We start from the raw sequence: 26006 nt of genomic DNA on the forward strand, positions 1-26006 counted from the left end.
GATTTACTTCAAAATTTTGACTTGCTTCAACTTTAGTGCGATTTACTTCAAACATCTTTTATACCAGCCGGAAACTTCTTCCTCCTTAAAAAGTTACTTTTTCTTTAATTCTTATCCGCGCATTCCACCTCCCCCTTTGCTAATTCAATTCTCATCTGAAAGGCTTGACTCGCTAACAATCGGAGTCATTCGTCAATGTAGATATACTATATATATTATATCAAAATATAAATCTGTGATTATATAGATACTGAAAATTGTATCAAATTTTTGTTTTGCTTAAATATTTATCTTTTTAGGTTACACTATTTTTATCTAATTATAAACTTTGGTTACTATTATTAATTAATTCAGATATATTGGACTGACAAGCTAAATTCACCAAAAGAGAATTAAATAATTTCATGCGGGGACCCTTGACCCAAGATAATGAAAAAGAGAACCCTACAATTTTTAAAATTTTACTGAAGGACATTATAGAATTTCTTATGAATTTATGACATAAATGATAAAATTACCTTCTTTTAAATGAACAACATGAACGATTTGTTCATTTTCATATTATATATTGTTTATTTATTTACGAAATATTGTTCATTTCTCTCCTTCACTTGTTTATAAACTTAATTTCACTTGATTTCATTTCAAGTATTAGTTTTATGATGAGGTAACATGTTTATTCTTATACTGTATGTTATTCATTTACTTATAGAATGTTATTTGTTTCCTTACTTCACTTGTTTATGGCTCTTGAAATTAATCAAGTGAAAGTAGGCCTATAAACATGTGAAACAAGGAAATGAACAACATTCAGTAAGTAAATGAACAACATGCAATATGGAAATGAACAAGTTATTTATGTTGTTTATTTAAATGAAAGCAATTTTATCATTTTTGTCACAAATGTAAAAGAAATTCCATACGGGTCCTTCAGTGAAATTTTAAAAAATTTGAAGTCTTTTTATCATTATCTTGAGTCAAGGGTCCTCACCCAAATTTTTTCCATTAAATAATATTATTATATCTTTATCTATTGTAATTACCATTGAAATGGTACTGTAGAACATTTTGACATTTTTTTTTACTTTTTTCTTTTTAAACTTATATGGTTAGAGAAGGTGGAAGTTGTGGGGTTTATATTAAAGAAATATGGGGTATGAGTCATGTGGGGCCATAGTAAAAAATTGAACATACAAAAATTTTTAATTTATACTTTTTTCAAACCATAACATATGATATCTTTTAAAAGTTCTCTCTTAAATTAAAATATTGGGTATATTTTATGTTTTTCTATTGATACGCTTATTTTATACTTTTAATTGAGTTAGAAAAATTTGTTGGTATGTAAGATAAGACACTTGGTGGGGTATTAATTACATTTTCATAATATTATTTATATTTAAACTCATTAATTATGAGAGAAGATATCATACAAATTTTAAAAAAATTATTTAAAATCTTATAACACTATTTGTCTATCATCGAAATAATTAAAATGTATCTTCCATTATAGTCTTATCCTCGGGCATCACATGGGTGTAATATTAACTATCAAAATAATACAGGCAAGAGAAAAAGCAGATAAAAATAAAAAAGAACAAACCTATAATTTAGTTTATTTACACATCTACGTAAGTTTACATTTGTATTAAAACTACATATAATTCATCACCTAGCGGCCGTGAGAGGCAAATGGTTCTGTAAAAGTGATAGAAGCAATAGAAGTCTGACCAGTAGGAATGGTAGAGTATGATGAAGCACATCCTTGACCTGACCAGCCTCCAACTTTTCTAAACTTCATTAAGTCTGATAAGTTATCAGGCAACTGAGAATCGCCATCAAAAATTTGCACAATAGTAGAAATCGTAGGCCTAGCTGAAGCGACAGGGTGTGAGCAGAGCAATCCAAGTTTGAGCACCAATTCAGCTTCTTCCACAACATATTCATCCCCCAATCTGCTGTCCACTGCTTCACACATGTCTCCCTTATCCAAACACACCATAACCCATTCTAACAGCAGTACTTTCTCCGGCGAAGTTTGAGTTTCGATCGGCCTTCTACCGCAAGCAACCTCCAACAGAAACACCCCAAATGAATATATATCAGTAAATGTGCTTGATTTTCCGCTATGCACAATCTCTGGGTCTATGTAGCCCGGAGTTCCCACCACACGAGATGTTTGAGGATCATTTCCATGGTCCCATAGCTTGGCAAGGCCGAAATCTCCCAGTCTAGCATTCATGTCATTGTCAATCAGAACATTGGCTGGTTTGATGTCTCTGTGGACGATGACTTGAACCCATTGCTGGTGAAGATACAAGAGTCCAGATGCCACATCTTTTATGATCTTGAATCTTTGTTTCCAGCTGAGTATGCTGTTTGGCATGCGGTACAGGAACTTGTCTAGGCTTCCATTGGGCATGTAATCATAAATTAAGAGGAGTTCATTTTTTCTTCTGCAATAGCCAAGAAGTCGTACCAAGTTTGGATGCCTGAGACGGCCGATGGTTGCGATTTCTGCTATGAATTCTTTCATTCCTTGTCTTGAATCATGAGAAATTCTTTTTACTGCAATTTGAACATTGGAAAATGGTAGGGTTCCTCTGTATACTCTTCCAAAACCTCCTCTGCCAAGAAGTTGTCCATCTCTAAACCCTTTTGTTGCAAGGAACAAGTCCTTGTAAGTGAACCTATGAGGCCCATACAAGATTTGCCAATCTTCAAGAACTTGAATGAATTTTCTCCTCCTCGAGATCATGATCGCGCCATAAATCAAGATTAGAAGGAAAACCACACCCCCTACTAGTGGTGATATAACTATCAACACTTTCTCGTATCCTTTCCCTCCTCCATCGCTTTCATTTGGATTTAAAATCCCAGGAATGTGAGGAAGGCGAGAAAGATTAATCTCCTGAGCTTGACCGTTCATCTGGAAACTCCAACCCAATATGTAATGAGATGAATATGACCCGCTAGAGGATGAAAACCCAACATACATAAATTCCGAGAAATTAGAAGAAAGATCTCTTGTCATCAGTGTGAGAAGAGGAATCTCAGGTTTAGGTATGTTTATGGGGTGAATTGTGACGCTGAGTTTCTGATCCTTACTGTCATAGTCAATCCAAACTTGCATCGGTTCTCGACTTGTAAGTTCTAGCTTTCTGAGAGGACCATGATCAGCATAGTATCCTGCAGAAGAACTATTGACAGAGGCCAACCCATTGATGTCAATTCCAAGATGATTATCATCAATATCATGAAACTGAAAATCCTCGTCAGTGTCAAGCTCTATTGCTACAATATGATTATAACTTTTACCATCGTTCGTTGCATTGAATAGGCCAAGATACTGGTTTGGCTGAGCTTGAGGAATACCTATAGTAGGCGAGATAGCGAAGGCGAGTCCGTGGCCGTGAAACTCAGGATTGGTGGCTACTATTGCAAAGATGAAAGTGGTAGAGAAAGAGAAGATAGAAGGAGAGGTATTGGAATTCTTGAATTGAAGAGGAAGATTGTAGAAGACTTGCCAAGCTTCACTTAGGCCACTATCGGCATGTATTACTTTAGCTGTCAGATTGGAATGCTTGAGCTCTTGATCCCCCATTTTGAAGTATCCATCATACGTGAATCCAACTTTATTCAAGTTCTTGTCTGAATATGCTATGTTCAGGAACAAACACAGCATGAAAATGCTGATACACATGGTCGGCTTCCTTAAAACCGTGGAAGATTCTGTTTTCTGGTTTAAAGAGAATGGATCCTTTGTTTATTTTCAACGAAAACATTGATTAACGATAAAGAAGACAAATTATTATTTCGATTTTCTAATGCTTGGTTGACACGCGGGGTTGATGACTTGAATTGGCAGACTATTTCTTCCTCAATATCAATAATTTTTTTTTCCTTTTATAACAATATCAGTGTTTTCTTCTTTCACAGCCATCGGGAAGTTTCATATTGTTTTCTTCTTCCATAGCGATCGGAAGTTTAATTTTCTCTTAGTCTTTTAATTTTATACAATATTTTATTTTAATTTTTTATTTTTGTAAAATATCTTTGTAATTATTTAGGATGCGTTTCAATTTTAATTGGCAAAAATTAATCAACAAAACCTGATAATGTTTGGATAATATTTTCTCAAATTGATTTTAATAATTGAAGATATTCGAATAATTTTTTATAATCAATTATAAAGATGAAAAAATAGATACTCAAATGTTAAGAATTTATTTTCAAATAGAGAAAAAATGGCTTCTCTAAAATAGAATTTCACAAGTCAAATGAAGTTTTGCAAAATAACTTTATACTATTAGTTTTATTAAAAAAATTTACATTAAACTTTTATATATTAACAAAATATTATCAAATATTAATATATTAAGTTTAATTTTCTAAATAATAATGATTGATAAAAAATAATTATTTAAAATTAATGGTATTTGAATTAAATAACTGAAAAATATTTTATAAAATTAAAAAATCAAATTAAAATTTTATTGAAATTAGAGGATAAAAAATATATTTTACTTTTTAACTAGAAGTTTCATATTTGAATGTCTTTTTATGTTTAAAAACATAAGAATAATTTTTTTTCCAAATAAAAAAGATAGTAGAGATAGTTATTTAATGGAAAAACAACATATACATATATAATAGTTGAATAATATTGTTAATTTTTAAAAAATATGATATCATTTTAAAATTTATTTTTAAAAATATTACGAAATTAATAACAACTAAAAAACAATTATTTTATCTTTATAAGTTCATAAGCTTAATTTTTTAACTTAGTAAAAACTTTATTTTTTGTTCACTGAGTTTCCATTCATTCTTTCAACACGGATGATTGTTCTTGACTCTCACAAATATTTCTTTTCTTTTCTTCCTCCTCTCTCTCTCTGCCGTCCTTTCCTGTCGCCTTTTCTTCTCAACAAACATCTGTCCCTGTATGCATATCGGATTCCCTCGCTCAGTACACACGCGCCTCCTTCTTTCTTTTCCAATTTGACAAGTCTCAGTGTCTCACAAATCCACTCCTTGTTGACTATCAGATTTTATCTCCAATAAAATATAAGAAGCTGCAAAACCCAAAAAAAAAAAAAAAAAAATTGCAAGTTGTGGCATTAATTAAAAAATTAAGGGTCATTTCTGTCCTTAAATTATATACAAAAAATTACAAATATTCTCATATTTAATTATAGATCAATTCTGTCTCTCAACTTTAAAAATTTTTTCTATCATCATCTTAACGTTAAGTAACGTCCATTAATTATCAGTAAGTCTCACTATTTTTTAATATTTTTTATTAGGTTAAAGATCATTTTTGCCCCTCAACTCAAATATTTTATAATAAAAAATATAATTTGGGCCCCACAAATAGTCAATTAATGGTGAGAAAATGACAAGGTGATGTGAGGGAGAGAATTTTTAAATTGAGAGATAAAATTGACTTATAATTAATTTTAAAAGCATTTATGACCTTTTGAGTATAATTTTGAGATAAAAATAATCCTTAGTCCTTAATTAAACATAACCATTATATGTATACTTATACCCCGTGGTGATGTCAACTTTTGAAAAATTTTGTAACCGCTTCAAAAACAAATCTAGCTTTGGTAATGTTTTGCACATATATCTTATACTTTTTCTGTTTAAAAATGTAAGATATTTTTAACTGAATCTTTCTTCTCAATAAAATAGTTACCTATTTTTTAACTAACCCTATCTTTTCATATTTATCCTTATTAAACACCCTATAATAAATATAAAATCATTATCAATAGGGATACTTTTGAAAAAAAAAGCAAAGATTATATATTAAAAGACTAAAAATGCTTTATAATTTTGAATATCAAACTTCCAAAAAAATGCCTTACATTTTTAAACAGAGGGAGTAATATTTTACACACACACATCTATATAATAGGAAATTAGATTAAAACTTAAAATTTATAAAAATGCATATTTAACTTATATAATTGAAGTTTAGCATGAAATCCAAATATTCCAATAAATTAATTAAATTATAAAGGGACATGAATTTTAGAAAAAGAAAAAAAAATTGGGTTCTCTAGTGTAGCTTTGAAATCCTAATTAATTTTTTATAGCAACTTTGGAGTAGCTTTGGGGTAATTTTATAAGTTTGGATTTTATTTTAATATTTTTTATATGTATGTACTTTATGTAAACTCTCACAGAGAGCTTTTTTTGTTTGATTTTGCTATGTGACTGCTTGTTAACTCAAGGTGAATAGATAATTTAAAATTTTTTAATATGTGTGTGTCACATCTAAAAAAAGTAGATGTGATTGGCACAAGATATATACAAAAACATATATCCTTTAAGTCTTTATCAAGAAAAACTCTAATTTAATATCTTATTGCATTTGAAATAAGACTAGAAATCATTGTAACACTTTCTTCTGAACAAAACAATCCCAACCTTTTTGTAAAAACAAAATTTCGACAGAACCTCTCATACAAATAAGTCTTTTCAAAATTTCCACAACAATCATCTATTGAACCAAATTAATAATATTGAGCTCTATTCCTATACAACAGACAGATAATATAACTTACAATTCAAGATTCTATCTATAGTTATTGTGAAGTACATGAAGCAGATTATAAAAATAATACATAAACTCATTTAAATGGAGTTGAGGTTTGTCCAAAGAAATTCGTCTACTTTCGTTTAGCAATAAATTCTCTCAATGATCAATAGGAGATCTTAAGTACCGATATTATTTAAGGCCAAAAAATTTTTCTAGTGAATGATGTTCCAATTTAAAATTAAAAAAAATAAAGAGAAAATGTACTAAAAAAATACAAGAATTTTATGGGAATATCTATTTGAAAGAAAATTAGAAACTCATACCTCAAGTCACATGATTCTATGTAAATATATGAATCATATATTTATGAATCCAAATAATGATGACATAGCATTAGAATTTCATTTTTTTCATACTACAACATATATTTTAGACAATTACTAAATATGAAATTCTTTACAAAAATCTGTGTGAAGAAATACAATCTATTTAACTAATGTCATTTTGCACAAATGGTAAGTTTCAAAACTCAAATGTTTTGTGAGACTTAACCAAATAAATAACAAGCGTGGATACAAAATCCACGAGGGTAAATAAATAACAAGCGTGGATATAAAATTTATGAGGGTAAATAAATAACAAGCGTGGACACACAATCTATGAGGATAAGTCACCAACAAGCATGATTTGAAGCCATGAAATAATTAAGTGCAGCTAGAACCCACGAAACAAGTGCAGGCACAAAGCCCATAAAATAAGTGTGAGTATGATGCTCATGAATATTCATCCCTCTATTCCACATGTGTTGGCTTGTGCATGGGACTAGCACCTCTTACAAACACCCTGTTAGCTAGGTGTACCATGGTGCATCAAGAGCTAATATGACTGCTGTTAGTAACTAGCATTCTATATAAAGTCCTTTTTAAATCAATTTTTGAACATGCAAGAAAGCAATCGCTTTCAAAATAAAATTTTCTCTTCTTAATATCAAACTCATATGAATTGTCAAAGCTTTAATCCTTCTAATCATAAAAGTTCATAACTAATGTCTCATAAACTAGTTCACCAATTTTCATGAACGTCTTTTTCAAATAGAGAATAACTTAGAACTTGAAAAAGTATTTTCGTCGACTTTAAAAGCATATGTCATGACTTCAAGAGCTAAAGTAAATTCATTAACAAAAGAAATCAACAATAGAAAAATATGTAAATATTAATAACTATAGATTATTGAAAAAAATTGATAAAAAGAAAAATTTGTAAATAAATTGATTGAAATGTTATCCACTCACTTGAAACATTCCCAAACATATACCTTACTCCTAGTTAGCAATTTTTGTAATATTTCCCATGCCTTACTTCCTTAATACCCAAAGGGTCATTATTATTATTATTTCTTTTATACATTTTATAAATCAAATTTTCAATCTAAACTAATTTAGAGAAATAGAAAAGAAAACTTCATCATCAATCTTTCACCAATAAAATGCCCTGTCAAGTTTAATCTATAAAACTATGACATACATGCATATAAACTATATTCCAAGTTTTCAAGTCTTTCTATAGAAAATAAATACTCCAACTATGACTTATTCAACATTTCCAAACATGTATATCCAATTTTCGTAATTTTCCTTTTATAAACATTATATGTGCATCCAAAAACTAACATAAGAACAAACAAACAAACTTGGCCTCTAAATTATTAACCAACTACCTTTTTCCAAAATTTTCTAACTTCAATAATTAAATTTTCCAAGCTTCCCAAAATCATGTTCTCATCACAAAACAATTCAAACAAATTGAAATTTTCCAAGGTTCCACGCAAGTTTTGATCACATTGAATGGCCTTGGCATTCTATTAGCCATTTCATGTAAGAGAGTGTAAGAGTTCCATGCATGATTTGTCACATAAAATTGGTAATAGTTTTTTATGTGCAAAACCACGCATGAGAGTAAGTAGTGTACTCGTAAATTTTAGCACTTTGTTATGATAGTATATTAATAAGTGCAAAACCATGTGAGAGAACAATGAGATACCATATGTGATTAAGCACACAGAACTGAATGATTATTTATGAGTGCTAAATCACACGAGAGAGAAATGAGGTATCACGTGTGATTAAGCACACAGAACTGAATGATCTTTCAGAAGTGCAAAACCATGTGTGACAAGACAAGGTATTCACACGTGATTTTTCACATTCAGCTTTGTGAAACTTTTTTAATGCAAAAACATTCGTGATTATACCAGTCACTCACAAGAAAATGCACCAACAGATAAAATCACTATTCTAATGGTTTGTCAACTTTCAAAAACTATATAAGTGATTTATTTTAAACCAAAACTGAGACTAATAATCTTTGAGAGAATAAATTATCATTTATGCATCTAAAGAACTTTCGTATTGTGATTTTGCATATTGCATTCATTCATTATTCTTAAAAAGAATTGTGAAAATCTCTCAAAAGTTTATAAGCTTTCAGTTGTATTCTTATATACTCTTTTTAGAGAGTTTTCTATAAAAGCTTTCATTATCTTCCCAAAATCTTAAAAAGAAATTTTTCAAGTGTTATAATAACTTGTTGGATTGTAGTAAGGTATGTTAAATGAATCAAGATAAGATTAGTCTTCAGAGTTGTATTGTAGTGGCAAGTATCCATTGAAGCTTGTGATTTTAGTTGAAAATCTCAAGTGTGATCTTAAGGATTGGACGTAGGCCAAGTCTATGGCTGAACCAGTATAGATCTTGAGCGTGTTATCTTCTTCCTTTACTCTTTAACACTTTACCCTTTTTAAGTTTCAAAAAGTTTTAAATGTTACCCAATTCACTCCCTCTTAGGTGCTAGCCTATCCTAACATTTGGTATCAGAGTTTGAACTCTTGATAAAAGACTTAACAGTTTAAGAGGATCCTATAGCTGGTTTTGTTGATAGTGTTCTCCCTAAAAGAGCTGGAATTAATAGGCCTCTAGGATTCAATAGTGAAAACTATATTTTTTAGAAAGGTAAGATGAGATTATTTTTGAGGCCTTAAACCTTGATTTATAAGAGATTGTTGAAAATGGTCCTTACATTCCATAGAAAACTATAAAAGGACAACTTATAAGAAAAGAGATGAGTGAATTTACTGAAAAGGAAGGAAAAATTGTGTTGCTCAACTCTAAGGCAAAGCTGATTATTGTAACTGCCTTAAGTCAATAAGAATATTTCAAAGTGAGTAATCTAGAGACTGTAAAAGAGATGTGAGATGCTTAAAGATTTCTTATGAAGGCACCGAAGGAGTCAAGGAAAATAAAATGAGCATCTTCACTCAATAATATGAGTTATTCAAGATGAAACCTAGAGAAAACATCAAAGACATGTAAGTCAGATATACTCACATGATGAATGAGCTTACAGTACTTGAAAAAACTTACACTCAAAAAAAGCAAGTCAAAAAAATTATGAGAGGACTCCTAACAGAATGGCAACTCAAAATCACTGCCATTGAAGAAGCAAAAAGCGATTTCATGAGGTTTGTGGCAGCTCTATTTTGAAGTCTTGCCAAACATGAAGGAAGATGGTCCATGCTGAAGGAAGATGCTCATAAAAAGAAGTTACTAGCCTTACAAGTGACAAAGGAAGAATCTAAGTCTGAGGCAAGTGAGAATGATGACTCTGATGAAGAAATGGCTATATTTGTCAAGAAATTTGGCAAATTTTTTAGAAAGAAAAGTTTAGGAAGAAATTATCAAAAAAGAAAGAAAAATAGATAATTTGCTACAAATGCAAGAAGCCTAGACATATCAAAGCTGATGACCCTTTAAAGCAAGAGAGTAAAAGCTACAAGTATGACAAGAAGAAATTCAAAGCTTATCTCTCCTCAACTTACGGTGACAGTGATAAGGAGCCCACAGAAGAAGAAGAAGAAGAGCAGCAGCAGCAGCAAATTTGTGCCTAATGGCCGAAAGTCATTATGATCAAGTAAATGATTTAGACTCTGACTCTAAATTTGATTTCACATTTGAAGAGCTACAAATTACTTTTAAAGAACTGCTCAATGAATCTTTTTTGAAAAATCTTTTACAAGTTAAAAAAACTTACTATTTCTAAAAAAGAAAACTTGTTTCTCAAAATTAAAAATGATACTTTGAAAAGGAATATTACTATTTTGGAAAAGGAAACGTCATGCACTAATTGTTCTCTTCATATTTTTGAAAAAGAAGATTTGAAAAATACTCTTGCAAAATTTGTTAAGGGAAGAGATAACTTAAACAAAATTTTGAGTCAATAAAGAAGTGTGGTTAATAAAGCTAGCATAGGCTATAAACTGAATAAAAAGCAAAAATATTACAAGAATTTCTTTATTCTTGCCACAATGACTAACTCACTCAAATCTACTTACTCTTATTGCAACAAGAAAGGACACATGGCTAAATCATGTATCTATAGGAAGCAAGGGTTGAGTAAAAATATGAAGTAGGTTCCAAAGTAATCTGCTAACCTACCAGGACCTAAATAGACTAGGTACCTAAAAAAATATGACATTTGTGCAAATATCAAGGAGAGCCATAAATGAAAAGTGGTATCTAGATAGTAGATGCTCTAAGCACATAACTGGTGATAACTCCATATTTTTGTATATGGTGGAAAACAAAGATAGTGGAACTGTTACCTTTGGAAACAATGAAAAAGGAAGAATTCTTGGCATAAGTAAAGTGAGAATGCATCTAACTCTCCTTGTATTGATAATGTTTATTTAGTTGAAGGTTTAGGATATAACTTTTTAAGCATAAGTCAATTATGTGACAAAAAATTGAGGTTATTTTTAATGTTGTGCATTGCATTATGAGAGATGAGCAAATAGGAAAATCAATTCTAGAAGGAAAGAAGTTCAAAATGTATATTCAATAAATCTTTGTGATAATGACTCACTGAACATAAAGTGTCACATCTCTGTAAATGATAAAAGTTGGTTGTGGCACAAAAAATTAGCCTATGTTAACATGAAGCAGTTAAACAAGCTTGTAAAGAAAAAACTTGTCATTGGACTGCCAAAGATAAAATATGAAGTTGACAAGTTATGTGATGCTTGTATGGAAGGCAAACAAACCAAGATTAAATTTCAAAGCAAAAATGTAGTATCCACCTCAATGCCTTTTAAATTGCTTCATATGAATCTAATCGATCCTTCAAGGGTAAAAAGTCTGGGGGTAATTTTTACACTTTTGTTATAATTAATGATTATTGTAGGTTCATATGGATTATCTTCATGTCTCACAAGGGTCAAACTTTTGAATATTTTGTGGCATTTATAGCCAAAGTATAAAATGAAAAAGGTTTGAAAATTGTAAAGATAAGAAGTGACCATGGTGGAGAATTTGACAATTTCAACTTCATTAAGTTTTGTGAAGAATAAGGAATTAGTCATGAATTCTCAGCTTCTAGAACACCTCAACAAAATGGAGTTATAGAGAGAAAGAACAGAATATTAAAAGAAATGGCAAGGATCATATTGAATGAGAAGAAACTTCCTAAATATTTCTGCACGGATGTATGAGTACAACATGCTACATAACCAGTAGAGCACATATCTAACCTATTTTGAACAAAACTCTTTATGAGCTCTATAAAGGAAGAAAGCCTAACATCTCTCACCTATATGTTTTTGGCTGTAAGTGTTTTATACTTAACAATGATAAAGATAATCTAGATAAGTTTGATTTTAAAAGTGATGAAGTTGTATTTTTTGGTTATTCCAACAGAAGTAAAGCTTTTAGAGTCTTTAATAAAGGAACCTTATATGTTGAATATTCAATTTATGTTAGATTTGATGAACTTTTTATCAGATGAGAACAAAGAAGAAGAAACTATAAATCTTCCTCTTGATAATCTCTCACTAAAAGAAAAGGAGAAAAATCAAACCAAGAATGATACTATGACTAATGATCAAAGTAGAGAGGAAAATATCTTCCAAAAGGTTGGAGGTATTGTAAGTCACATCCCATTAATCAAGTCATTGGAGAAGTTGGTAATAAAGTTAAAACAAGAGATTCACTTAGAAAAGTATGTCATTTCAGTGCATTTCTTTCTAACATTGAACCTTCTAATATTAAATAAGCCCTAACTAATGAATATTGGCTTGTAGTAATGCAAGAAGAGTTAAATCAGTTTGAGAGAAGTCAAGTTTGGGATTTGGTACTAAGACCAAGTGATCATCCTGTCTTAGAAACAAACTTGATGAAAACTAGCATTGTGGTAAGGAATAAGGCTAGGCTAGTAGCTAAAGGTTATAATCAAGAAGAAGGTATTGATTATGATGAAATCTTTGCTCCTATTACTAGACTAGAGGCTATTAAACTTGCCTTTGCTTGCATTCAAGATTTTAAACTTTATCAAATGGATGTTAAAAGTGCTTTCTTAATGGACTAATTAATGAAGAAGTTTATATAGACCAACCTCCAAGATTTGAGGATCCATCAATGCTAAATCATGTCAACAAATTGAAGAAAGCATTGTATAGACTGAAGCAAGCACCAAGAGCTTGGTATGACTAGTTAAGTTCTTTTCTATTAAATAATAACTTCAAAAGAGGAATGGTAGATAAAACATTATTTTATCAAACTAAAGCTAATGATATCCTTATAGTTCAAATTTATATTGATGATAGCATTTTTGGAGCTACTAATAAGGTTCTTTGTAAGAAATTTGCTAAGATTATGCAAGGAGAATTCAAGATGTCTATGATGTGAGAATTGAACTTCTTTCTCGAATTGCAAATCAAGTAAATGAGAGATGGAATCTTCATAAGCCAAACCAAGTACACTCAAGAATTGCTAAAGAAGTTTAGATTTGAAAATTCAAATCCTAGCAACATACCTATGAGCAAATCAATCAAAATGGATAAGCACAAAAAGGGACAAAGGAGGAGCAATTAAAATTTAGGAAAATGATTGGATCACTACTCTACTTGACTGCCAGCTTATTTTTAGTAGCTGTATGTGTGCAAGATTTCAAGCTGATCCAAGGAAATCACATTTAAAGGCTGCAAAAAGAATCTTCAAGTATTTAAATAGAACTACACAGCTAGGATTATGGTTTTCAAAAGGAGAAAAGCCTAAATTGATTATTTACTTAGATGTTGATCATAAAGGGTACAAAATAGATAGAAAGAGCACTAATAAAACTTATTAGTTCTTTAGTGACTTATCAATATCATGGTTCAGCAAGAAACAAAATAGTGTGTCCTTATCATCATGTGAAGCGAAATACTTAGTAGCTAGAAGCTGTTATGCACAGATTTTATGGTTAAAACAACAATTGAAAGATTTGAAAGTTTATCTCAAAGAAATTCTAATCAGATGTGACAATACTAGCACAATCAACCTAGCTAAGAACCCTATCCAACACTCAAAACCAAGCATATTGACATCAAACATCACTTCTTAAGGGATTATGTGTAAAAGAAGGAAATCATATTGGAATTTGTACCTACCATTGAGCAACTAGCAGATATATTCACTAAACCTCTGGCTGAAGAACAATTCACATTAATCAAAGAGAATTGAGAATGGTAAATCCCAATGAATTGTAAGTTTTTTGAATTCAAATAAATTACATTTTGAATCTTTCACTAACTTAAACTTCAAATTACCTTAAGTTATTTTTGCAAGAAGAAATATATGAATCTTGACTTCATTGGAATAAATCAAAGCAAATCTTAAAGAAAAAGGTTAGAAAATCAAGTATAATTCATTTAAAAAGATAGGTTATTATTGTTAGAAAATAATTCTTGAAAATTTAAGTCTCATGTCTTGCGTGAATTTGCCTACTTTTGTGTTTCTCTCTATTTTTCCTGTATTTTCACTCGTAAAATAGGTATGCTCACCCACGTGAAATAGCACCTAGGAAAGCTTCACTTCTGAATTGTGCTAAATCACATGTGAAGGCATTATTCTTGCTCATGTGAAATAATACCTAGGAAAGCTTTACTTCTGAGTTGTGCTAAATTACACATGAAGACATTATTCTTACTTGTGTGAAATAGCACTTAGTGAATCCTTCTTCCTAAGAGGTGTAAAACACACAGGATAGTGGAAGGCTTACTTGCGTGAAAATCCTTCCCGAGAGCATGGTTTACAATTTTTGGTCATTTCACACTGAAAGTAATTTATGATCACGTGTGACTTTACCTGTAGTTATTGTGCATTATTTAAATGTTATTATAGTTGCTAGATCACGCATGAAGCTTCTCTATTACAGATAAAATTTAGCACCTTGTTAGTTAAAAGTGCTAAATCACATGTGAAACTAATCTCGTCTCATGCGTAATCTTGCACGACTTATATATATCTTTCTCGTTTGCCTTCATTCTCATATGTAAACCAATATTACTCTTTATAGTTGTTACGCAATCCTTCCTTAACTTAACTACCTTCCTAATTCTTCTCTGGCCATTTTAGCATTTGAATTTCTTTGCCCATCATTTCTAATCTGCTTCTTACATCTCACTTCACTCTAAAATCAACTTTTTCTTCAACCTAAATTCTTCAATTCTCTAAAAATTCTCTGTGATAGTAAGAAAAAAAGATATTAGAAAGAGAACCAATGAAGAGGTTTGAAGAAGAGAAAATTCACAAAAGCTCTGATTGGAGAAGGTAGCAAATCACCTTCTCGATCATCGAAGAGGCTTAGAACTCTAAGAAAATATAAGAAGCTTGCTATAATATATCAACAAGAAGAAGCTCTGACTAGAATTGTCAAAGACTTGTCCGATGATAGTAATGACATGCGTCCAAGTGAATTTTTAGAGGCAAATATCAGAGATGGAAAGCTTTTAAGCTTCGAGCATCAATCCAAATTCTATCAGTACTTCTTCTTTACTGTGATGGTCATGAGTTATTATACTAAATATCATTTTTTTTTATCAAAGCTCATAACTTTGATACAGATAAATATTTGAGTGACCACAAGGACCTACTAGAACTTAACTTCTTGTACTCAGCTAAAGTAGTGAAGGCCTTTTATGCTACCTTTGAATAGGATATGCAAAAGAAGACTCATAAGGCCAATTTCCAAGGATGTCCAATATACTTTACTCTGAAGAGTTTAGGACATATACTTGGTCTTAAGGTAAAGTGTCTGAAGCTTCAAGAGTTTGATCATGCAAATCAAAGGAATGCTCCTAAACAACACACAAATAAAGAGAAATATAAAGTAATAATGATGACAGAGGATGTACTTGAAGAGACTTTAAAGCTTGGTTTCATCTTCAAACCAACTTTATTCCCTTTCAAGCATCGAATGCTAGCATACATGGTAGCAAAGTTCTTTCTCAATTAGAGGATAGCCTTCAACAGTTGCATTGAGTTTGAGACTGACTTCCTTACTAAAATAATCAAGAAGTAAAAGATCAACATGTGTCACTACATATTGACTAAAATGCTGCATATTTTTAAGGTAGACACCAAGAGGAAGAAGGAATAGAAGACTAAAATCTCTATTTTGCATCAGTTATATCATCTATCCTAAAAAGATTTCAAGTTAAATATAATAAAGGAGCAGTGCTGCAGCTAGAAGAATTTAAGGACATTACTATTTACAAGATGAAGTTCAAACTGGAAGGGAACATCTTTGTTCCAAAGGAGGAAGAAGAGCTTGCTTATCCTATTGCAGTAAGGAAGAAAAAAAAGTTACACAAGAAAGCTACTACTGAAACATAGAGCATTTTCATCTCATCCCCCTCTTTAGATGCTCACTCTACCTGACATGTTAAATGCTTTCCTATATAAAATTCTCAATAAAATTGAAGAAAAACTTAACCAGGTAGTGGTGCATCTTAAAAATGACATTAAAGAACTTGGTGACATGATGTTATACCTAAACAACAAGCTAGATAGAATCATGGATCACCTTGGAATCTTAGAGACACAAGGAGGAACTACCAGAAAAGAAGTTGAGGCTAGTCCTTAAAGATTTAGAGAAGGTTTGGTGTACATAGTGGATTCCTCCTCAACCTTTAAAACACATTCTGATCCACCCCACGTACCAATCACCATTCAAAATGCCCTCACCAATTGATCTTTCTTCTCAAGAGCAAGAAAATATTCTTTCTCAAAGAGATCAAGGATCTTCCATTTATCTTAAGCAAGAACACCAACCTTTAAACTCCTAACCTAAATATCAAAACCATCTAAATATCTCAAAGCCTATTTATCCTTTTGATGGCATGCCACATCCTCATATTTCCTCTCTACCAAACTCCTCAGACATAGCCAAAACTATAGAAATACCTTCCTTTAAGGAAATGTTTGAGGATATTAGTGATATGAGTCTTACCAAACTTGTTGGTAAACTTAATAAAAATGTTAGAGAGCCTACCACACATTCATCTATGCCTAAGTCTATGGCCTCTCCTACCATCTCCTCTGCACAATCAGTAATAAAAACTTTTCAAAAAAAGAAATCCATCCCCAAACACGGACAAACCAAGCCTTTTCTTTACCAAACTATTGAAAAACCCATTATTAAAGGACTTGAGGATTAAGGACCTGAAGATTAGCCTCAGCTCCATCAAACTCTTGTACCTCCAAAAGGGCAAGTTGAGGATGCTGCTCCAGATTCATCTCCATCCCTTCCTCGAGCTACTAATAGCTCAAATGAAGCATTGGATACCATTCCATCTATGGATTAAAATGATTCTTCTACTTGGGCAATTATTATATCAACTCCTGCTTTTAATCTAAATTCTCTGTCTAATAGAGAAATCTTAAAAGCCCATCTAAGATATCGAGTTTCCTCTCTTAAGAAGGCCTACGTCTTTTTAATAATGCCAAAGGGGGAGAAGACTTGTGTAAGTAGATAAGCTAGGCTTAAGGGGGAGTTCTATAATTAAGCCTTAGGAAAAAATTCTCTTTGTTTAATGAAATGATTGTAATCTTTTTTGTTATCAATGAAATTTTATGTTTTTCATTTATTTAATTCAATCTTTTTACTTAAATTCTACACTTTTATCTTTCATTTCTCCCATATCAATTTAAGGGGGAATTTTATATTAAATAGAACTAAGAACCTTGATCTTAAAGTTTTGTCATCATCAAAAAGAGAGAAATTATTGGATCATGTATTTTGATGATTACAAAACCAAGAAAACGGGTAAATGTTATATATGTAGATATAAAGAATCATGGACGAAGACAAAACCCACCTTAACAGCATGAAGAATTAAGAGAAGATAAAGAAGTTTAAGATAAATAATAATTTTAAATTTCCTTAGATTCAATATGAAAACTTAGAGAGCTTAATTACCTTTCTTAAATTATTAAATGGATTTCATCATATGTCTCTTTTATATGCATTAAAACCCATCTAAATGTGTTAAAGCTTGCAAATAGTTTGCATAGTAAAGAGGTAGAATTGCACGTGATTCTGCAAGTCACTCATGAGTTTTTGCATGTTAGACACATTGACTACTAGAGATCACTTGAGTGTGAAGAAGTGCTTCACGCGTGATTAAGCACTTGTGTGATATGTTGCCTTATGCTTTGTCTCTAAATGCAAAATCACGTGTGAAAGGCTTTAGTGCTCATGCAAGTTTTAGCACTTGAGCTTCATTGAAATTAAACTAAATGCAAACCATGCATGAGACAGATGGTATCACGCGTGATTTATCACTTATTGAACAATCACACATTATTTTTTTGTTGATTCTTAAAACCTCTCAAGCCAAGCTAAAATTGTTTGCATGTATGATCGTTGATTTAAAAATTCATATCTTTTGATCATGCAAAATCTTGCTTGAGCTACGCTAAATTCCATGATTGAATATGCATTAGATAGATTTATACATTAGCATTTGAAATTTCATGCATGATATGTTTATGGTTCCACACAAGTTTTGATCACATTGAATGGCCTTGGCTTTTGTTAACCATTTCACGCAAGAGTGTAAGGGTTCCACGCATAATTTGTCACATAGAACTGGGGATAGTTTTTTATATGCAAAACCATGCATGAGAGTAAGTGGTGCACTCATAAATTTTAGCACTTTGTTATGATAATATATTGGTAAGTACAAAACCATGTGAGAGAATAATGAAGTACCATGCATGATTAAGCACATAGAACTGAATGACTATTCATGAGTGCTAAAACACACGAGAGAGCAATGAGGTACCACACATGATTAAGCACACAGAACTGAATAATCTTTTAGAAGTGCAAAACCACATGTGAGAAGACAAGGTGTTCATGCGTGATCTGTCACATTTAACTTTATGAAACTTTTTTAGTGCAAAAACATGCATGATTATACCAGTCACTCAAAAGAAAATGAACCAACGAATAGAATCACTATGTCAACAGTCTATTAACTTTTAAAAACTATATAAGTGATTCATTTTGAATGAGAACTGAGACTAATGATCTTTTAGAGAATAAATTATCATTTATGCATCTAAAGAGCTTTTAAATTGTGATTTTACATATTGCATTCATTCATTATTCTTGAAAAGAATTGTAAAAAGTTCTCAAAGGTTTATAAGCTTTCAGTTGTATTCTCATATACTATTTTTAGAGAGTTTTTCTATAAAAGCTTTCATTATCTTCCCAAAAATCTTGAAAAAGAATTTTTCAAGTATTATAACAACTTGCTGGATTGTAGCAAGGTATGTTAAATGAATCAAGATAAATTAGTCTTGAGAGTCGTATTGTGATGGCAAGTACCTATTGAAACTTATCATTTTAGTTGAAAATCTCAAGTGTGATTTTAAAACTGAACATACGCTAAGTTTATGGCTAAACCAGTATAAATCTTGAGCGTGTCATCTTCTTCCTTCACTCTTTAACACTTTACTCTTTTCAAGTTTCAAAAAGTTTTAAGTGTCATCTAATTCACCCCTTCTTAAGCGCCAGCCTATCTTAACGGTTCAGCAATAGATAAGACAGAATAATGAACAAGGAGATGATGTATATGTGTCTGCAACGTATACTTTATGGTCATCGGCAATTAGATGAGTGACAGGGATGAAGGTAGAGAATAAAGGTTTAAGGATTGAGGAATTAAAGCTTCTGGAATGAAGATTTTCTCCATTATCCAGAATACTTAAATCTTATTGAAAGAGAGAAGAAAGAGGAAAAATATTTGATAGTAGAGTTAGGGCAATATGGTAATTTTCTCAGGTTTGAGACAAAAATAAAATTCACCTATGTACACTAAGAAGGTTTGTGCTCCAAACTTGAATTTAAATACCCATAGCAGATATTACTAAGTCACCCTTCCTTCTTATTGTATTTACTTCAAAAGAAACTTAATAAAATATAATCAAAATACTTAATCATAATTTTTTAAATTTTTCTTAAAAAGTTAGGTCATTGTATTGTGCAAACTTTGTCTTTGATAACAAATGCGAATAATCATAAATTTAATTGTGAGAAATTCATATGTTACTTGAATCCTCTCAATCATGCTTGGAGCTTGGTCATATATTATTGTTAGCATTTCTTTCAAGCATGCTTATGAATGCAAATTAATAATGTTTATTTGATGAAAATTTTATATTATTTAAAAGCAGTTTATTTCTTTAAAGCATGCTTGTAAATTGAGTTGATAGAAAGAGATATTTTCTTTCTTTTCAAGCAAGCTTGTATGCCATATAAATGTTATATTTGTGCAGTATGAGTTAGGGAATAGGTTGATAAAGAGATAATGATGTTGATGTATATATGATTTAGTGACCATATGGTTTGCCTCCACTGCACACACAATGATTGGCCTTTTTTAAAGCCTGATTCCTCGATACTTACTTAGCTAGGTTTGTAAATGGGGAATATAGGATAATGACACCTCCTGGTTGGGTTTTTCAAGGAGGGGAGCCATGGTCTGGGCTTGGACTTTATACTATAGTTGGGTATATCTTGAGCACAAAGAAGCTTGATCAGTCTAACATGTAGGCTAGAATGTATTTGGCCTATTGTTCTAGTTAGTGGAATAAGGATGGACGAAGTAATAAAAGAGATTATTGGAATATGGTTATTCAGTCAATATTAGTCATTCACAACTAATCCCTGTATGCTCCCCATTATGTGATAGTAGGAATAGGTAGAATAAGATTGGAAAGCATTTATGCAAAAGTAGTATAGCGTTGCTTGCTTGCATAATAAGTGAGCTGGGAAAGGGGAAGAGCTAGCTGACAATTCAATATTTTTATATTAAATCAATCCTTCACCTTTGAAATTATGCTAGCCTTTATATCATGAGAAAAGGTAGAAAAGAGATGGAGCAACTACCTTTAGGGCCTTAATCAACCTATAAATACCAACACCCCTGAACAGTGAATTTTAAATGGTAATAGCTCTCTCAGGCTCTACTAAATATGAATTTAGCTTAGGAAGGCTTGCATTAGGCTTTGCAACTAACCATCTTGATTCCATCTTCCACCCTGATATATGGTAAACATACCCAAGGGAAAACTATCTGTGTGGGGACATCCCTAGGCCATAAGCGCTTTTATAGGTAGGTGCCCTTAACACTAGGGTAGAGCTTATTATCTTTTAAGTAATATGAATTGACATGCAAAGATTATTTGATCCTATCTTTACTAGAAGCAATCCATATCTCTAAAAGGGGCCCTTTCCCATAATTTGTTGAAAAACATCCATTTTCTTGCTTGGCTGTGCCAAATCTATGTTATTGGCTACCTTCTTATAGGCTAGTTAAGACTTGTCCTACTTGTTGGCTATGTTTAATAGCTACAGAGAAGTCTTTCAAGTTTGGATTAGTTGATGGCTTTGTTTGAGCTTAGTGCATGATTTCATAAGGTATTCAGGGGCATGCTTCTTTTAAAGATTAAGTTATCGACAAAACATCAAGATGCTAGGAAACTTTCTATATATCTCTCTTAGTCTTTAGTTACCTATGTGAACCTATAGGATATGTTGGCAAAGAAAACGCTAAGTGGAAAGTGGTAAGGGGTAACCATAATAGCCTAAAGGGCGATAGCCATGTCATAGAATCAATGCCAAGACTACTTTTAGTAGATCAAACGCCTAAGGGCACATTAAGGGAAGACTCTTAAGAAAGAAGGCATAGGATGGAGATGGGTGCTAAGCTCACTTAAGGTGAAAGTCAGAGGATTATGCCCTATAAAGGCAACATAACCATGAGTTTACAGTGGGTTTTAAGTCATGCTAATTGAGGGTGAAGACCAATGGGTTAAGGCACTATGGAAAGCACTATTTAAGATTATTAGAGTGGGTTCTAAGCTTGAGTAAAGAGATCACCAGGCATCAAGATTGAGGTAAATGAAGAGAGATACTTGTTCTGATAAGTGTAAATGAGGTAGCACTACAACTTTAGGGTGTTCAATTGAGGCACTAATAGTGGCATCTGTGGGCATTACAACTATGAAGTTGATTTTCTTGTAGGCACAAGGGTTAATATAGGGTAAAGACTAAGGTCATACACATTCATGAATTTGAGGTAAAGATGAGTAGAATGCTAAGACTTTTGGGGTCAAACACATCTGTGAATTTGAGGCAAGGATGAGCAGAATGCTAAGACCTCTTGGTGAGGCATTGAGTATTTGAGTTTTGAGGTACAGAGATTGTGAATATTATATTTTGTCTGGAAATTTTTAAATATAATAATAATAATAAATATAAAAAAAATGAAAGTTAATCCTTTTAAGGATTATTTTTAAATAAAAAGGAAGATAAATAAATTTGATTTGTCTATAGAATCAATTTTGAAAAATAGAGAAGAAAGTATTGCTTAAATATTTTAAAAGTATCTTCACAAAATTATTTCAACAATTAGAAAATCATGAAAATCAACTTCTTGAAAATTAAATCATTTTAAATCATTTTAAATCTCATTGTTTCCCCTTAAAAAAATATATATTTACACCTAAAGAAAAATCCATAAGTAATGATAATTAAAAAATTAAAAAAAGAATAATAAGTGATAATGAAACGCTGATTGCTCCAGTATTTCACTCAACCCTAAATCCCCCAAAGTAGTCTTAGCAGGAGGAGGGAATGCATGCAGGTGTAGCACAGAGGAAAGAGGAACATGTTTTCTGAGAGCAAAAATGGCAAGGAGGAACATGCATTCGATCTCCTACGCAAGCCTCTGAAAGCAACTTGATGCATCCGCTTTTAGGATTGGACAAGGAAGTTTAGCAATAAGAGAAAAGATCAAAATGACATTGAAGAAGGTAACTATTGTAGTAGATGAAATTTGACGCCTTGTGATTGAAAGAGAAGCCAAATTAGGTCAAAGTTCATAGATTTAGGCAATCCAGTATGATATTCATCTTCTATATAAAGGGAAGAGATAATTTGAGTTCAAGGGGGTTTAAGCTTAGAGAGAGAGAGAGAGAGAGAGAGCAAAAGAGGACTGAAAAAAGAGGAGAACAGAGGTGATTGAAGCTTTGAGAGGAAGAGAGAGATTTTTTGGAGGGGGACGAAGAACAAACAGAACTGAGGAGATAAAGAAAAGAGAAAGAACAAAGAACATGGAGAGCTAGTGAAGAACAATCAAAGCACTCATAGAAGAGGAACACAATTAAGGCAATGAGAAAGGTGGAAGAAGTGGCCTAACAGGTTTCCAAATCTGCCTATGTTGATAAATTCAAAATATTTGTGCTTGATTCCTATTCTTAATTTTAATCTTAGGGTTAGGGAAGCTTGAGTCAATGTCATGTTTTTTAAATGTTTATAATAATTCTTTAGCTATCATTTGAGAATTTTCAGCCATGAGATTGTTGTTTAAGTTTGGATGATATTTTTTGCTTGAATACATGGTAGTGCTATGTTAGATTTTGTGTGCATATATGCTGTAGAATAGATGGATGGATTTTTGGCTTATGGATTGTTGGGGCTATGCTATTCTTGATCGCCTTTTGTTTTGATTCCATGAGGAGTATCTGCGCCAATAGTTAATTTTATCCTTATTGTTCTATCAATGACTGATGGATTAATAGTTGTATCTTTTAAGCCTCCTTGATGAAATATTGCACTTTGGAAGATCACTTGTAGTTTTCTTTCTTCTTTTGTTTGCTAAAAATTCAAGATTGAACATATGCCCCTTTGTGTATCACCTTAAAGCCTTAGGGAGAAAGGGAAGTTTGGAAATTTGTATAGAAATTTGTAAGCGGGTATGTGATATCAAGTGACGTTTTGAGATTCTCCATTGTAAGCTGATTGAAGTTCCATCTTCCTAACAGCTTACTTGGTTGATTTTTATCTATTTGTGCTCATGTGGCCTTTAAATGAAATTTTGCATAGATATTCGTCTTCCCATCAGGTTTAATGTCTAAAATTTTTAATATTTTTGGAGCCCATTTACAAGGTCAAACATGTTGGTTTTTGCAGACTAGTTATAAAAATGATTTTTCTCCGTTAGTTGTTACAGCTTGATTCACATATTTTTACATGTTGATACAGAGATGACTTTAGTCCAAAATTTTGTATTGATGACATTCTCTAACTGTTGTTTGAGACATAAAATTCTTAAAATTTTTAAATGTCATTTACCTATTCAATTATATTGGTTTCTAAGAGTCGGTCAATAAACCTATAGCTTAATTGGTGAATTTTTCTCTTCCTATACAGAGGCACTCAATAAGCTAAATTTTTTTATCCATGTTTCTTTACATGTGCAATTTGATATATAAAATTTAAATGACTTTTAAAGTTCATTTGTAAGGTCAAATACAATAATTTTTGAATGATAGATAACATAATAAGGATATTCTTAAATAATCAATATCACAAGAGAAAATCAAAATCTCTATAGGCATTTAAAATAATCCTCTACTTTGTAAATCAATTAGATTTTACAGGTTTGAAGATCTAATTTATGTATATTAAATATGGGTTCCAATAGCCCATTATTCAAATGAACAATTTTGTTCTTATCTTTTCCCAAATGTAATTTAAATCAATTGAAAACATTTAACCGATATCATGTGAAATTTGAAGAGTCTTCATATATATTTAGGGATAAATCATTTATCATGTGAAATAATAAGTTCTCACAGATATCATAATTATTAATTCATATAGTAAACGACTAAATGGATTTTGTAAATATTGATAGAATACATATTAAAAAAACTAATTAATTGAATTAGTGTATTTGAATAATAACCATTAAATTTTTTAGTCATGTGAGATTTTTGAATCTCTATAAACTTCTAGGATAATTTATTATCGTGTGAGTCAATAGAGTTTCATATGTGTGACAATTAAGATTTATGTTTATAAAATATATAGGTTATATATATGTGTGTGCATAAGAAATAAATTAAATTAAAATATATTTTAAAAATATCATTTGATCCTTTATTGTGTGAGGATTTTGAATCTCTGCTAAAGACTTAGGATAATCACATTACCATATATGTCAATAAGGTTTTGTAGGTATGATGATTAAGATTCTTTAAAAAATATGTATATACACCCTTAAAAAGTTATAATTATTATTAATACTTGAAACTATAGATAAATAAATTAAGTTGTTAGGCTCATTTGCCCTATGAGATTTTGAAATATTTGTAGACATTTAGAATAATCATATTAATGCATGAGCCAATAGGGCTTTTGTGGGTATAGCGATAAAATTTCCAAACAAATATAAATATAATAAAAGAAAAAAAAAACAATGTTAAACTCTTTTCCTTTTTCTTATTTCAAAATTTTAAAAATTAATAAAATAATTGAAATTAAATTACATTTTGCAATTTAAAACATACATATCAAAATTTCATAAAATTATTTGATGTGCAAAATAGTGAATTATTTCTAATTAATTTCTCTTCAAAAACATATTTTCATCAACAAATTGATAATCCTAAACTATATGAATTTTGATCCCCATCGTAAGATGTAAGCCCTAGAGCTTAATTTTGGATCAAGTCTTTCCTTCTAAATAAATAAATATTTCTCATTTTATTATTATCATTTTTTTATATATCAAACATTTGAATAAGAAAGGGATAATTAAAATAACTTTAAAGCTATGTTAATTTAGCACAATTAATTTCAGGTAACTGTTCTCATGAATGGGTGTTGTGGGGTGCCAAACTTCTTTCCTACATAGAATCAACTCCTGAACTGTTTTCTTATTTCATAGGTCATCCTTATATCCTTTAAATGGTTTCCCAAGACTTTCTTCAAAATTTTGATAGCGACTCCTATTTCACCACTTTTTGCTCTGAAAGCTAGAACCTCCACTCTTGCTTGCCATCTATGTGCATTTTTAGGTGCAACAAAAGGTACATATTGTATGAGCCAAGACTTCCAAGAGTGGAGGCACATTACTAGAGAAGTAGAGGCAAGCTTAGAAAGGCACAATGGTCAATAATAGCCACGCGAGATGAGTTTCGTTCCTAACACTTTATAGCAACTCAGTTCTTACTATCAGTGGATTAATCATCTGCTCCTTAGTGCTTCCCTTTAAAGTCTTATG

General features: G+C 31.2%; 1 protein-coding gene across 1 annotated transcript; it reads right to left on the minus strand.

Annotated features, from left to right (window-relative positions):
• Nucleotides 1-1672: 1672 nt before the first annotated feature.
• Nucleotides 1673-3703, minus strand: LOC129308849 (L-type lectin-domain containing receptor kinase V.9-like). The gene has a single exon (XM_054950231.1). The coding sequence runs from the start codon at nucleotides 3701-3703 to the stop codon at nucleotides 1673-1675; it is 2031 nt and encodes a 676-aa protein (XP_054806206.1).
• Between the last annotated feature and the right edge of the window lie 22303 nt (nucleotides 3704-26006).

Source organism: Prosopis cineraria, unplaced genomic scaffold, assembly GCF_029017545.1.
Source record: "Prosopis cineraria cultivar Desert tree isolate PC_DT_omini unplaced genomic scaffold, ASM2901754v1 PC4, whole genome shotgun sequence".
In the NCBI taxonomy this organism is placed as follows: Eukaryota; Viridiplantae; Streptophyta; class Magnoliopsida; order Fabales; family Fabaceae; genus Prosopis; species Prosopis cineraria.

What these genes read in the sequence shown, in the direction of transcription:
- LOC129308849 (XM_054950231.1), bottom strand. Translation starts at nt 3,703, where the DNA reads ATGTGTATCAGCATTTTCATGCTGTGTTTGTTCCTGAACATAGCATAT.